The 11934-nt window shown below is 37.4% G+C and overlaps 1 protein-coding gene across 1 annotated transcript in view; it reads left to right on the top strand.

Annotated features, from left to right (window-relative positions):
• Nucleotides 1-11504, top strand: part of LOC107089973 (melanocortin receptor 5-like) — a 38243-nt gene extending 26739 nt beyond the window's left edge. Inside the window, exons 2-5 of the mRNA XM_015383066.1 lie at nt 7107-7332; nt 7476-7582; nt 8319-8507; nt 9988-11504. Coding sequence (XP_015238552.1) covers nt 7174-7332; nt 7476-7582; nt 8319-8507; nt 9988-10558 — 1026 coding nt within the window. The 5' untranslated portion in view covers nt 7107-7173 and the 3' untranslated portion in view covers nt 10559-11504. The remainder of the gene's footprint in view (nt 1-7106; nt 7333-7475; nt 7583-8318; nt 8508-9987) is intronic.
• Nucleotides 11505-11934: the final 430 nt, after the last annotated feature.

The following is an 11934-nucleotide window of genomic DNA, read 5'->3' as shown; positions in this document are numbered from 1 at the left end:
CCCAAGGGGATGGGTCAAATGCAGACAGTGAATTTCTCAAATGTGAGATTAATAATCAATTATTATTATTATGAGATGTTCATACTATATATGATCGATGTTAGTAGAAGTAGTAAGAAACTGTGTAATAAAAAAAGACAGACTTACAAGAATTTATACTGTATCACAAGCTTCAGCACACATCTTATTGTGCAAATCATGATTGTTTTAATGTGTTCAAATAGTTATGTCTAAGAAGTATAAAATATAATATCCTCCAGACCAGGACCATCACCCTGGTTAAAGCATACTACACATCTCATGACCAACACATTTTTATTTTTTTTTATTTTAAGTAAGCCAAATGACCTAAAGTAAACTAACAGAAGTTGCTGCTGTAATATTTTAATCCATTAACAAACAATGTAACTCACTACGCTCCCGGGTTTATAATAAGTTTAGTGTTGGTATACGGCCTTAGTGTGCACATCTTATGTCACTCTTAGTGGTCCTATGTACTCAGGGGGCTTCTATGTGTGTCAGACACATCAAAAATTGCATGCCATGACCCTAAAATTTTATACAGAATACAAATTTTTAAATAGTTACAGTGATTTTTTACAGTTTCATAAAAGTTGCACTAAATGAACTAAATAAATGAATTAAAATAAATTTTTTACACTTTAATGTAGCTTTCATACCTTTAAGGATAAACTTGATGAAGATAATTGTATTTAATGTTATACTATTTCAAACAAAAATAATTTAATAATTATTAAAGTGTTCATGAGAAAATATTGAAAAGGCATTTATATCAGATACATAGGAGTATACATCTTTACTGGGTATTATAAAGATCAAAATGCTTAATGTTTTTAAGGTTTCTTAACATTGCTTTGATCCGAATTGTGTTGATCAATATCTAATTTGTTCAAAATGTAAAATGCATACATACCCGAAATGTTATGCCTCAGATGCTGACGAGGTATGATGTTACGGAATTGAAAGGGTAGCTGTAAGACATCCTGCAGCCAAGTTTTTAGCTCTCATGACCTGACAAAGGGGTTCTTTCACTGATGTCATATGAAATTTAAGGGGCTTATATATTTTACAGATATAATACTGTAAACACTCTTCAGTTCATGTGATATATCACATGCTTTTTTTCAGGCTGGTAGAAAAACCTTTAGAAAGAATATGTTATATATATCTATATACATATATATATGTATATAGAAGGTAACTTTTTACCTTCTTCTGAAATAACATGGCCTACATACCTGACTTCTTTTTGTACCCAATGCATTTTGTCTTTGCTAACTTTGTTTCCTATTTTTAGCTAAATTATGTAGCAGTTGCAGGGAGTCTTCTCTACAGTTTTCAGCTGTTTTAGACAGAACCAGAAAATCATCCACATGCATTAACACCTGGCTTCCAATTATTTCTTTCTTAGAAATAAGTTTCTTTCTTTCTTTTAGGAACTATTTTAACTTGATCTACAGTTATCAATAGTCCTACATCAGTTGGTCCTGTAGACAACAAATCATTTGGGATATCTTTGAAATCATTTTTATCAGATTGTGATAGCAAAGAATGCTGAGTTATTTTATCTCATGCTAAATCTTGGACCCGGGGTTCTGCATCAAACAGAATTTTATAAGACTGTTTCCATAGTTCTGTTCTAGGGCTATAGAGCCAGCCTGGATTGTGTGGACATGGATGGAAATCAGATGTTCTTTCTGCAGCTTTTAATCGCCTGTGCCTGTGTCTCTTGCGATTACTGCTTACTACAGGAGCATGCAACCTTTTTCCTGTTTAGGGGTCTTTTATTTCTTTTGCCCTTAACATAAATTTTTTGGGATGTTTGACCTTTTGCTGATTTTACAAAAATTTTAGATCCTTTAAGCCATATGTTATCTTTAATACGAGTTTTACAGGCTCCTGAATAACATAAAAAAGTAACTGTCCATTAATTGTAAGTACTATGAATGATTTTTCTTTTAATGCATTTAATATCCCCCATGCTCCATACACATCTACTATTTTTAATGGCACCTAGTCACACCTCAGATGAAGGATTGCCCTGTGGACTCCCCGGCCCTGCGGATCAGCTGATTGTATCTGTTTGGGACACTCCCTAAACCAATGGTCGGATGACCCAAAATTCCAGCATTCCTGGTTTGCTTTTAGTGGTCTCAGCTGAAAGCCCCTTCGGCCCCTAGGACCACCCCTGCCTCCTCAGAAACCTCCTCGATGCCTTCAAGGGGGTCCCGTGCCTTGGTAAGAAAATGTTTCTTCTAGCTCACATATAGAATCGGCCAAGAATATTTGAGCTCAAATCCCCCCCCACCCCCACCACCATCCCACCCCACCTTCAAGACTCACCATCTCCCCTTTTTAGTGTATTTTCCAGCATGGCGCGCATATTCCATTGCTTTGGTTACATTAGACATTGCTATAGTGATTAAATGTATTTTAAGCCAGACTGAGAAATGTGGCTGGAGAACACCCATTAACATTCTTTTTAGTTGCTGTTGGTATGGTGTTTCATCTCCATATTCTTTTTCAAAACGTATTTTGAACGCCTTTATTTTCCCCAATGTTTTGGATCCATATTCTGGTTCTTCGTGCGAAGAAGTTACACCTTCAACAGCCTTTCTATCTTCCTCTAACGACCACGGACTGGAAACTGTAATTGTTGCACCAAAGGATAAAATCCTTTAGACTGATCTGATTAAGTCAGATCACCACAGTCTAGCTACTTTGGAGCTCAATTATTTATTTATTTATCTATTTTTTGCACTAGTGCTTGTTTCTAGCAGGCACACCTTTCTACATCGACCTGCCTTTCACACACCATCTATTTCATTTACTTTACAGGACTTTAACCTGTTTCTTTAACTTTTTCACCTTTTTTAACTTTAGCATCTGCAAACTTTATACCACCCATCTACCTTTGCAGGGGACTCTATACCACCTGTCTACCTTTATACCGGACTTTATACCGCAGCTAGGAAATTACCCCCGGGGACCTTCCCATCAGGTCTTTGTCTCTGACCAACGGTGGTTTTTAGCGCGTTGCTCCTCTCATCAGCAAGTGGAAATGTTGGGATCCGGGTCACGGCACCAGGCTGATAGGGTTAATAATCATAACCACTTATTGTCATAGAAATGAAAACCAAACAAAGCAAGTATTCTTTTCTTTTCTGCAGAAAAAGAGAGAGAGAGGACAGACCAAGGATGAGACCCCTTGAAAAGTCTGTACTCAACTCTGCCCAAACCTCTCGTTTCTTCTGCTTTTATTAGTGGACTTCAAAGGAATTACAGGAGTGGTTAAATGTTACCAGGAGAGGTCTGATGTTATCAGGAGGGCTCAGAAGTTATCAGGAGGGGTCAGAAGTTAGTCACCTACAGTACGGCTGTATAGTTGGATAATACCAGGCCCTGAGAGAAATATTTGCTCTCCTCATTTAGGGCAAGACTTAACATTCCTGGGCCAGATACCTGTAACTTTAAGTAAAATGATAACATATACATTTTTCTAACAGATAGTAATGCAGCTTTGCTGCGGTACCTCACCTAAATTAAAAAAGCAAGGAAAGGACACTAATGAGCATAGGAAACAGAGATTGCCAACTTTCTGTCGTCAAAAATAACTGGGCTTCAAACTTCACTTGACCTTAAGATTAGCCCCAGAACAATCCATAGCAAACTTCAGTTTATTATGGCTGTTACGACTTAGCTCTGCCAGGTGGAATGTGAAGTAACATTAAGTCCAGACAGCTAACCAGGTAATTTCAAAGAACAGGCTTTGGTGACTGCAAAGCATCCAAACAAGGCAGAGGAAGAAGATTGTCAACTATTGATTTTATGTTTAGACCACAGATTTGTGTTGAGTCTACACCTGCTATTTGTCAGGCCTTTATACATTTCTTTGTGGATAAGATCATTTCAACTGGAACTCTGATCACATCCCCCTGCTTACGTTCATGCCCTGCTGTATTTTATAGCTTTGAACCTTTATCTATGTCCTTTTTGCAGGAGACTGTCGGTCATTTAAAGCCCTCGGGTTCTACTCATTAGTGTATTACTGCTAGACTAAATGATGCTAGATGATGCAAACTCTTCTGTCCTGCAGATTGCCAATAGCAGTCTTTCTTCAGGAATTGTCGCAATATTTTGTAAAGAAGCTGTAGTTTAGCCTCTTCTTAAAAAAACGGGCCTGGGTGAAACAATCTTTAGTGATCATAAACCTATTTCAAAACTAGTCTTTCTACATACAGTTAAGAGACTTTCTTTTAGTAAGTAATGTTTTTGAAATGTTCTGGTCTGGGTTTAAATCTTTGCATAGCACGAGTCTGGCCTTTTAAAATTTTCTAATGATATTTCTTAGATGCTGACTCTTCAAAATGTGTTATTTTGCTCTTACAATTAACTGCTGCCTTTGATAGAGTGGATCATGATATCCTTTCATCTCATTTAAAGCATTGGGTGGGGATCAGAGGAAAGACAATGTAGTCGTTTAAGTCCTTTCTAAGTAATCTAACATTTGGTGTCAGTCTGGGATATGTTGTGTCCTCCAGTGCACCTCTTTTATATGGAGTTCCTCAGGGCTCTGCCTTGAGACCCCTTGTTTTAGACTCTTTATCTGCTCCAACTTGTATCCATTATTAAGAAGGATGGGGTCTCTTTTAACTTTTATGGAAACAATAGTCAAATCTACATTCAAATGACGTGAAATAAAAAGTCTTTTGAATCTCTTTTGAAATGTTTGGATGATGTGAAAGCATGTATGGCTTTAAACTTTTTACATTTTAATGTGAAAAAGACAGAAGTGATGGTTTTTCGAGGAAATTAGAGAGCCTACTTTAACACCTGGGCTATCTACGTCCCTTTTTGAAACTAATGGCCAAAAATGTAACTTTCAATGGACAGTCATTGAAACTTTGACATCCAGATGAAAGCTGTTGTCAAATCAAGTTTCCTCAGTGCTATAAAATGAAGTTTAATGTTATATACACACATGTTGAGATGTTCGTAGGGTTTTTACGTATTTATTTTATTTTTTTATAACAATCAAAAAAATGTGAGTGGGTTAACCGGGCCTGTAATTATGAAGCTGGCAGCAGATGGAATTAGCTATTTTGTAGTGGTATGCTCTGGTCCTGATGGATCCTAGGCTTCCTCTTCCAACCTGACTCTGCAACACTTCATAAAGCAAGGTCCATAAAGACATAAATAAAAATGTTTGCTGTGGATTAATATGACTGGCCTTGACAGAATCACTACTTTTATTTTGCATAGAAAATATTCCTGAAATAGTACTTTTGTGTACCTTTTATGTTTACACTTTGTCAGATGGCAGATTACAGAGAGCCTGGCTATGATTTTTTCATTGTCTTCTTGTTAAAAGGGAGCTTTTCCTTTCACTCTCCCTGATTTGACTGATTAGTCCTAGTAAAGTGCTTTTAGATGACTGAATTAATAAACTGAATTGTAATCTGTTAGTGTATAGACCCCAGTTTATGTGTTTGTACAAAGAATTGAAAAGAGAGGTTGTAATAGTAAAGCATGCTTATTTGTTTCAATACTCTGGTGTTATGATCTTGGCGCTGATGGTTTGGTGTTTTACCTTTGCTCCTTGCTCCCCTGTCTAACTGGTTCTGCGGCTGATTAACTTCGATCATTTCCACCTGGTTCGTCTACTATTTAGGTTGTGTGTTTGCCTTCCATCAGCGCCAGGTTATTCGAGTATTTTGGTGAGACTAACTCTAGCTTTCTGAAGTCTTTTCTGTTTTCCTGATTGTGACCTGTTTCTGCCCTGTGGATCCCGAGTTTTGCCTTGCCCCTGTCTGCTCTGTTTGTCTGATCTGTTTCCTGGATTCTACCGGCTTCTGAACGTGGACCTGTCTTCTGACTCTGGCTTTGGATTTCCCCTTTGGACTCGGTTGCTGCTCGGCGTCAGTGGTCGCCCGCGCCGCACACTCTCTAGGAACTCTGGGGGCGACACCCGTTGCTACTGCAGTCTAACCTCCTGTCTGGATTCAGCTGTGTTCTCCGTGAACGGACTGAACTTTGAATCAGGTCAGTGACTTTGCCCCAAGTCGTATTCAGCTCCTCATCCAGTCACTGACCTGTATTCTCCTATCTCCGCAGAGATCCGCCCCACAGCTGATGAGCAGCCCTGCGCTCCTGTTAGTTTTAATAAACGCTTTGAACTTTCCTACTGCCTGTCTCGCCTCGAATTCTGGGTCCAACATTCTGAGATCACTACATGTGGCTGTTGTGTGTTTGTTGTTTTTGTCTAGGAAGCAGCCTAACAAAGAAATTATTGCTAATAGTGCACTGTGGTGTTTACATGAAAACAAAAGTAATTAACCAGAATTTATTATGCTGATTACCAGCCCTTTCCCTCACCCTAGACATATACAAATCTAAATATAGGGAAGTTCAGTACCTTTTTGTCTAGGGTCCCGTTTTGTTGAGTTGAGCAACACAGTTATGGACACCCAACCACTGGAGAGAGAAACAGAGATATAGAATCTTACAAATAGCCAGTGAGAACATTGTACTTCTTACATTTCTACAGGAAGTACAGTGACAGGTGTAATTTAGTTGTTTGTTTACCCTCATATGTGAAGACAGAAAAAAATATGCTACCACTGTTAAGGATTCAAAGTTCTAAATTTTGGAAAGAAATAGAAATAGGCAATCCTTTTTCATCCAGCCATTAAGAAATAAAATACCGTATGTCGCATCACATGAAAATAAAATTTTGTTATATAAATGGACAATGACAGAGACCTGTGAATGAACTGTTAATCCTGTGGAGAAACAAAAGATTATAATTCTAAGACTATCAAAATCTTAACCCTACTATTGTTTTTGGATGTCAGAGAACAATTCAGAACAACAACAGTAAATCAGCTTAATCTAATAAAACTAACAAAACTGATTGTTTGGTCTAAAATAAAACTCAACTTGACTTTGATGCTACATCTTTCACAAATCTATAATACCAGTTGGTTTAAGGGGTTATGTCAAGACACAACTTTAATAAAATTAAAATGAATTTTAAGATATTTATTATAGCATGAATTGATATTGATATTTCTTATTTCTGTCAGGTTTGAAAATGGCTTACTGATAAGCTGAAGATTATCTGAAGTAAAACGTCAGCAAGGAGGAATAAGAATGGACACATCAACATACCAGGGGGAGATGGTTCCAGATAACTCCACCTGGACCCTCTCCTACTATCACCATAACAACACCGTGACTCCTCCGTTTCTACAGGACATGAAAACCACCCCAAAACCTGCAGCCTGTGAGCAGCTCCACATAGCAGTGGAGGTCAGTGGAGGAATGTGGCTAAATTAAATTCTCTGGGAAATTTTTTGAGTTATCCTCATTATGATGCCTACCTTAAGGTTGTTGTTTGTTTGTTTTTTAAACTAACTCCTTTTAAAATATTTTTTCTCTATTTTTCCCCTCAGGTTTTTCTGATCCTGGGTATCATCTCATTACTAGAAAACATCATGGTCATTACGGCGATAGTAAAGAACAAGAACCTGCACTCACCCATGTACTTCTTTGTCTGCAGGTAGAATTTTACTTTATTTCCTAATATTAGCATCCTTTTTTGAAGTTGTAATTGTTGTAGTAGTAATGGAAACAGTCGTGAAATTTGAGACAAAGACATTTTTCATTTCTATAATAGACTATATCTAAACTTACGAATTAACTCAACTTAATGCTTAACCCCAATTTGTTTCAGCCACATTCTCTAATATGTTTTTATACTGCATCAAAATCCCTCTTTCCAGAAGTGTGATAGGCACTTCTTTTTTTTTCAGCGTTTTTTTTTTTTTTGTCATTATAATGTCACAAGTAAAGTGCAACAAAATTCGTTCTCTACATTTAACCCATCCCCTTGGGGAGCAGTGGGCTACCATTGTGCTGCGTCCGGGAAGCAATGTGGGGTTAAGAATCTTTTACTTAGGGCCTCTGATAGTGTTCACTTTAATGCAAGGAAAGAGCACCTGACAGTGGAATGAATTCATCACCCATATTTCATAATTCAACCATAACATGAGTGACAAGAAAATTGTTCATAGCCACTTAGTAAGAATGTTAGAGCTTGCATTCTTAATCATTTGGGTCCTTTTCTCTGTTGTCACTTACACTGAACTGATTTTCCTGCTGTCAGGGATTTAAATGCATCCTTATACACAAGGGATGTCAGGGAGCTCCTCTGTTGGGTCTTAGTGGAAATACATTTGCACAGAAACTTAATATTTGTGGACAGCTCCTCCATTAACCTGTATGCTCTCTTGCAGCCTGGCTGTGGCAGACATGCTGGTTAGTGTGTCAAACGCATGGGAGTCCATCATCATTTACCTCCTTAATAACAGGCAGCTGGTGGTTGAGGAGCACTTCATCAGGCAGATGGACAACGTTTTTGACTCTATGATCTGCATATCTGTTGTCGCTTCCATGTGTAGCTTGCTGGCCATTGCTGTAGACAGGTTTGTTTTAATATCATTATGAAGTCAATCTAAAATAAACCTTTAGCTGTAACATTGAACAAAATAACTTCAGTTATGGGATGTGACAGACTAAGACAACATGACACAAACTTGTGAAGTATAAGGCTGGTTTTCTGCCTTTCCACCAATGAAATAATAAACCTTTCAAGCATTTTGGGTGATGGGGGAAACATTTGTACAACTTACGACCTTATCAAAGGATAAAGTATTTTTTGACCAAGGCATTGTTGCACATATTAAAGACAGACAAATCCATTCTGTAGCAGAATTTTTCAAATGTTATTTGTTAAATCGACTGTTCAAAAAGGAAAGTAAAAGTTTTGCACAACGATAAATACACAGATATAACTATCTTATTTTACTGTAAGGAAGAACATTTAATACAGTGCAGCTGGGAAAACCTTTTATCAATAGTAAGGTCATCAGACATATATGTCCTGTCCTGCATGTTTTAGATGTGTCCCTGCTTTAACACAGAGCATTAAATGATATCCCTCCCTCCACAGCCACCTCTGCAGGGGGCCTTCCAATCACCCATTTATTTAGTTATCCTTTATGTGGATGCAGCAAAATAATGTAAACATGCAGGACAGAGGGTCACGAGGACAGAATTTAAAGCCCACTGATGACAAATATTGAACTGAAAGAGAAATTAGGCAGGGATAGCAACAGGCAAGCTGGATAGAGGAAAGCAAGGATGGAATACAGAATCTAAGACGATAACCTGTGAAAGAACAAAGCCTGTCGATTATTTTTCTTATTTTTTATCCAGTAAAACTTTCCACGATTGTGTAGTTAGACTTTAAAATAATTGGTCTCAGTCTAGTCTAGCTGAATTTGACAATATATTTTTCTTCTAGAAGTGATGCTTTGAATTGCAATGATTTATAAAAATGATTCCACTAAACTATATGTTTGTGGTTGTAGTGTGACTAAATGTGAAACAGGTGTTTTTAATTCTAAAGCAAAACTGTAAAAAACCTTTAGCCACCAAGATGTAAGCCCCAAAGAAACAATAAAACAATTCTTTACAGTTGCAGAACTATCTCCCCACTTGTATTGGAGCAACCTTTAACCCTGCCTGTTATGGTCAATTATTTACCATCCAAACCCACGGATTTCTTTAAGTCACCCTTTAGATTTTTTGTGCAGATGATTTTATTAATCAGAGTATTTGTAATTGGTACTATTATAATAAAAGTCGCACATCAAGTGAATATTTGACAGCAATATCTAATTATATATATATATATGTTTGATTCTGCTATATGTACTTCAACAGCAAAACACTTGTATTATAGTTAAGTTTAAAAATGAAATGCAGCATCATTATGGTCTCAATTAAAATGCCGCATTTTCTACCAACACTTAAAGCTCCTTGCCTCGGAAATTAACAAATGCTTGTATGTAAGTTTTCAAAGATTACCTTAAAAATATAAGAATTATGTTTCCTCCTCAGGTATGTCACCATTTTCTATGCATTGCGGTACCACAATATCATGACAGTAAAGAGAGCAGGCTGCATCATTGGAGGAATCTGGACCTTCTGCATCGGCTGTGGAATCGTCTTCATCATCTACTCTGAGACCACCCCTGTCATCATCTGCCTGGTGTCCATGTTCTTTGCCATGCTGCTAATAATGGCCTCACTCTACAGTCACATGTTCATGCTGGCCCGCTCCCATGTCAAGAGGATAGCCGCACTGCCAGGCTACAACTCCATCCACCAGCGAGCCAGCATGAAGGGTGCCATCACGCTCACCATCCTCCTTGGCATCTTTATTGTTTGCTGGGCTCCCTTCTTCCTTCACCTGATCCTGATGAAATCCTGCCCTCGCAATCTTTACTGTGTGTGCTTTATGTCCCACTTCAACATGTACCTTATCCTCATTATGTGCAATGCTGTGATTGACCCACTGATCTACGCCTTCAGGAGTCAGGAGATGAGGAAGACTTTTAAGGAGATAATCTGTTGTTACAGCTTAAGAAATACCTGCAGCAACCTCTGTGCCCTGGCTGGTAAGTTCTGAGTAATGGAAAGGGTCGAGTCAAAGCAGGTTGGATGGAAAAAATGGCCTGAAGCTGCCAATGGAAAAACAAGATCAGATGTTCATTGTACAGTTAAAAAAGACTTTTTTTTCTTAGGTATTACTGCTGAAACAACTCTCAGTTAGGATTCTGTTTTCCATTGACTGTTAAAATTGATCAGACAAAATAGAGACAGGAACGGTAAAGTGCTTGCAACACGTTAATGCACTGTGTCTAAAACACACACAAAGAGGCCTATTTATTTGGTGCATTATCTCAACACTAGAGTAGTCTCATCTGGAATCACGAGTCATTTGAAAATGCGTCACAGAAACTACCCTTCTTTTCACTCTCCCTGACATTTCCTCCTCATTTTTTTTTCTCCGTTATCTTTCACTAATCAATGGGATTATTATCCTTTCCTGTAAGACTATGACTGGCAAAGCGGTCAGTACCACAAAATGCTAACTATTGTTCATCATTTTTCAAATTTACAGTGGACTATTTAGCTTTCCTCTTTGGACAAAATAGATTTCCTTTTTTTATTTGTAAACTTTAAATATTAATTTCTTCTAAATTCTGGAAAAAAAATCTTTGATCTATTTTCCTAGGCTTGCTTTGTTTATCATTGCTCTTGAAAATTATACTTTCTGTGATAAAAGGGGCTATTCGTATTTAAACAGTTGTCACCCCTAGGCTAAAACACGGAAGCAATGTAGTGTCTTGTTTAGGACCTCTGGAAGATATTTACATCTTTCCATTTTGTTTGTTTTTTTTCTTAATCAAGAAATTAGAAATGAAACAAATGTAATTGTAAAATTATGTCCTTTTCCTGAACCCTAGTCGGCCTCAACAGATGGCTGCTCACACTGAGCCTGGTTCTACTGGAGGTTTCTTCCTGTTAAAAGGGAGTTTTTCCTCTCCACTGTCACTACAAGCATGCTTAGTGTGAGGGATTGCATTTGAGTCAATGAGTCGATGCAATCAACTGGTTTTCCTTAGATAGAAAACTTTGTATCAATTTGACTGTATGATCTGGTTGAACTGTAAAGTGCCTTGAGATCAAGTGTTGTGAATTTGGCGCTATATAAATAAACTGAATTGAAATTGAATTGAATCTTCCTTAACAGAAATTCTTTTAAATTTATACTTAAAAACAAAGTAGGACAGGAAAAGATCAAAATAAGTTATATAATAATGATATTGAGTTACATACTAATGCAAAATAGTACATATACCGTAAAGGAGACAAAATCAACTTAAATTGCAAATATTTTGCACACAAACCAGGAGTATGACATTGGTTTCCAAAGGTCAAATCATCAACCCTACAACCTACAACCACAAGAATGCTTTAAAAGAAATAAAAGAAACAAAA

This window comes from Cyprinodon variegatus, unplaced genomic scaffold, assembly GCF_000732505.1.
Source record: "Cyprinodon variegatus isolate N-32 unplaced genomic scaffold, C_variegatus-1.0 Scaffold275, whole genome shotgun sequence".
Classification (NCBI taxonomy): domain Eukaryota; kingdom Metazoa; phylum Chordata; class Actinopteri; order Cyprinodontiformes; family Cyprinodontidae; genus Cyprinodon; species Cyprinodon variegatus.
The sequence above is the reverse complement of the archived record's forward strand: the minus strand, read 5'-3'. Positions and strand labels throughout refer to the sequence as shown.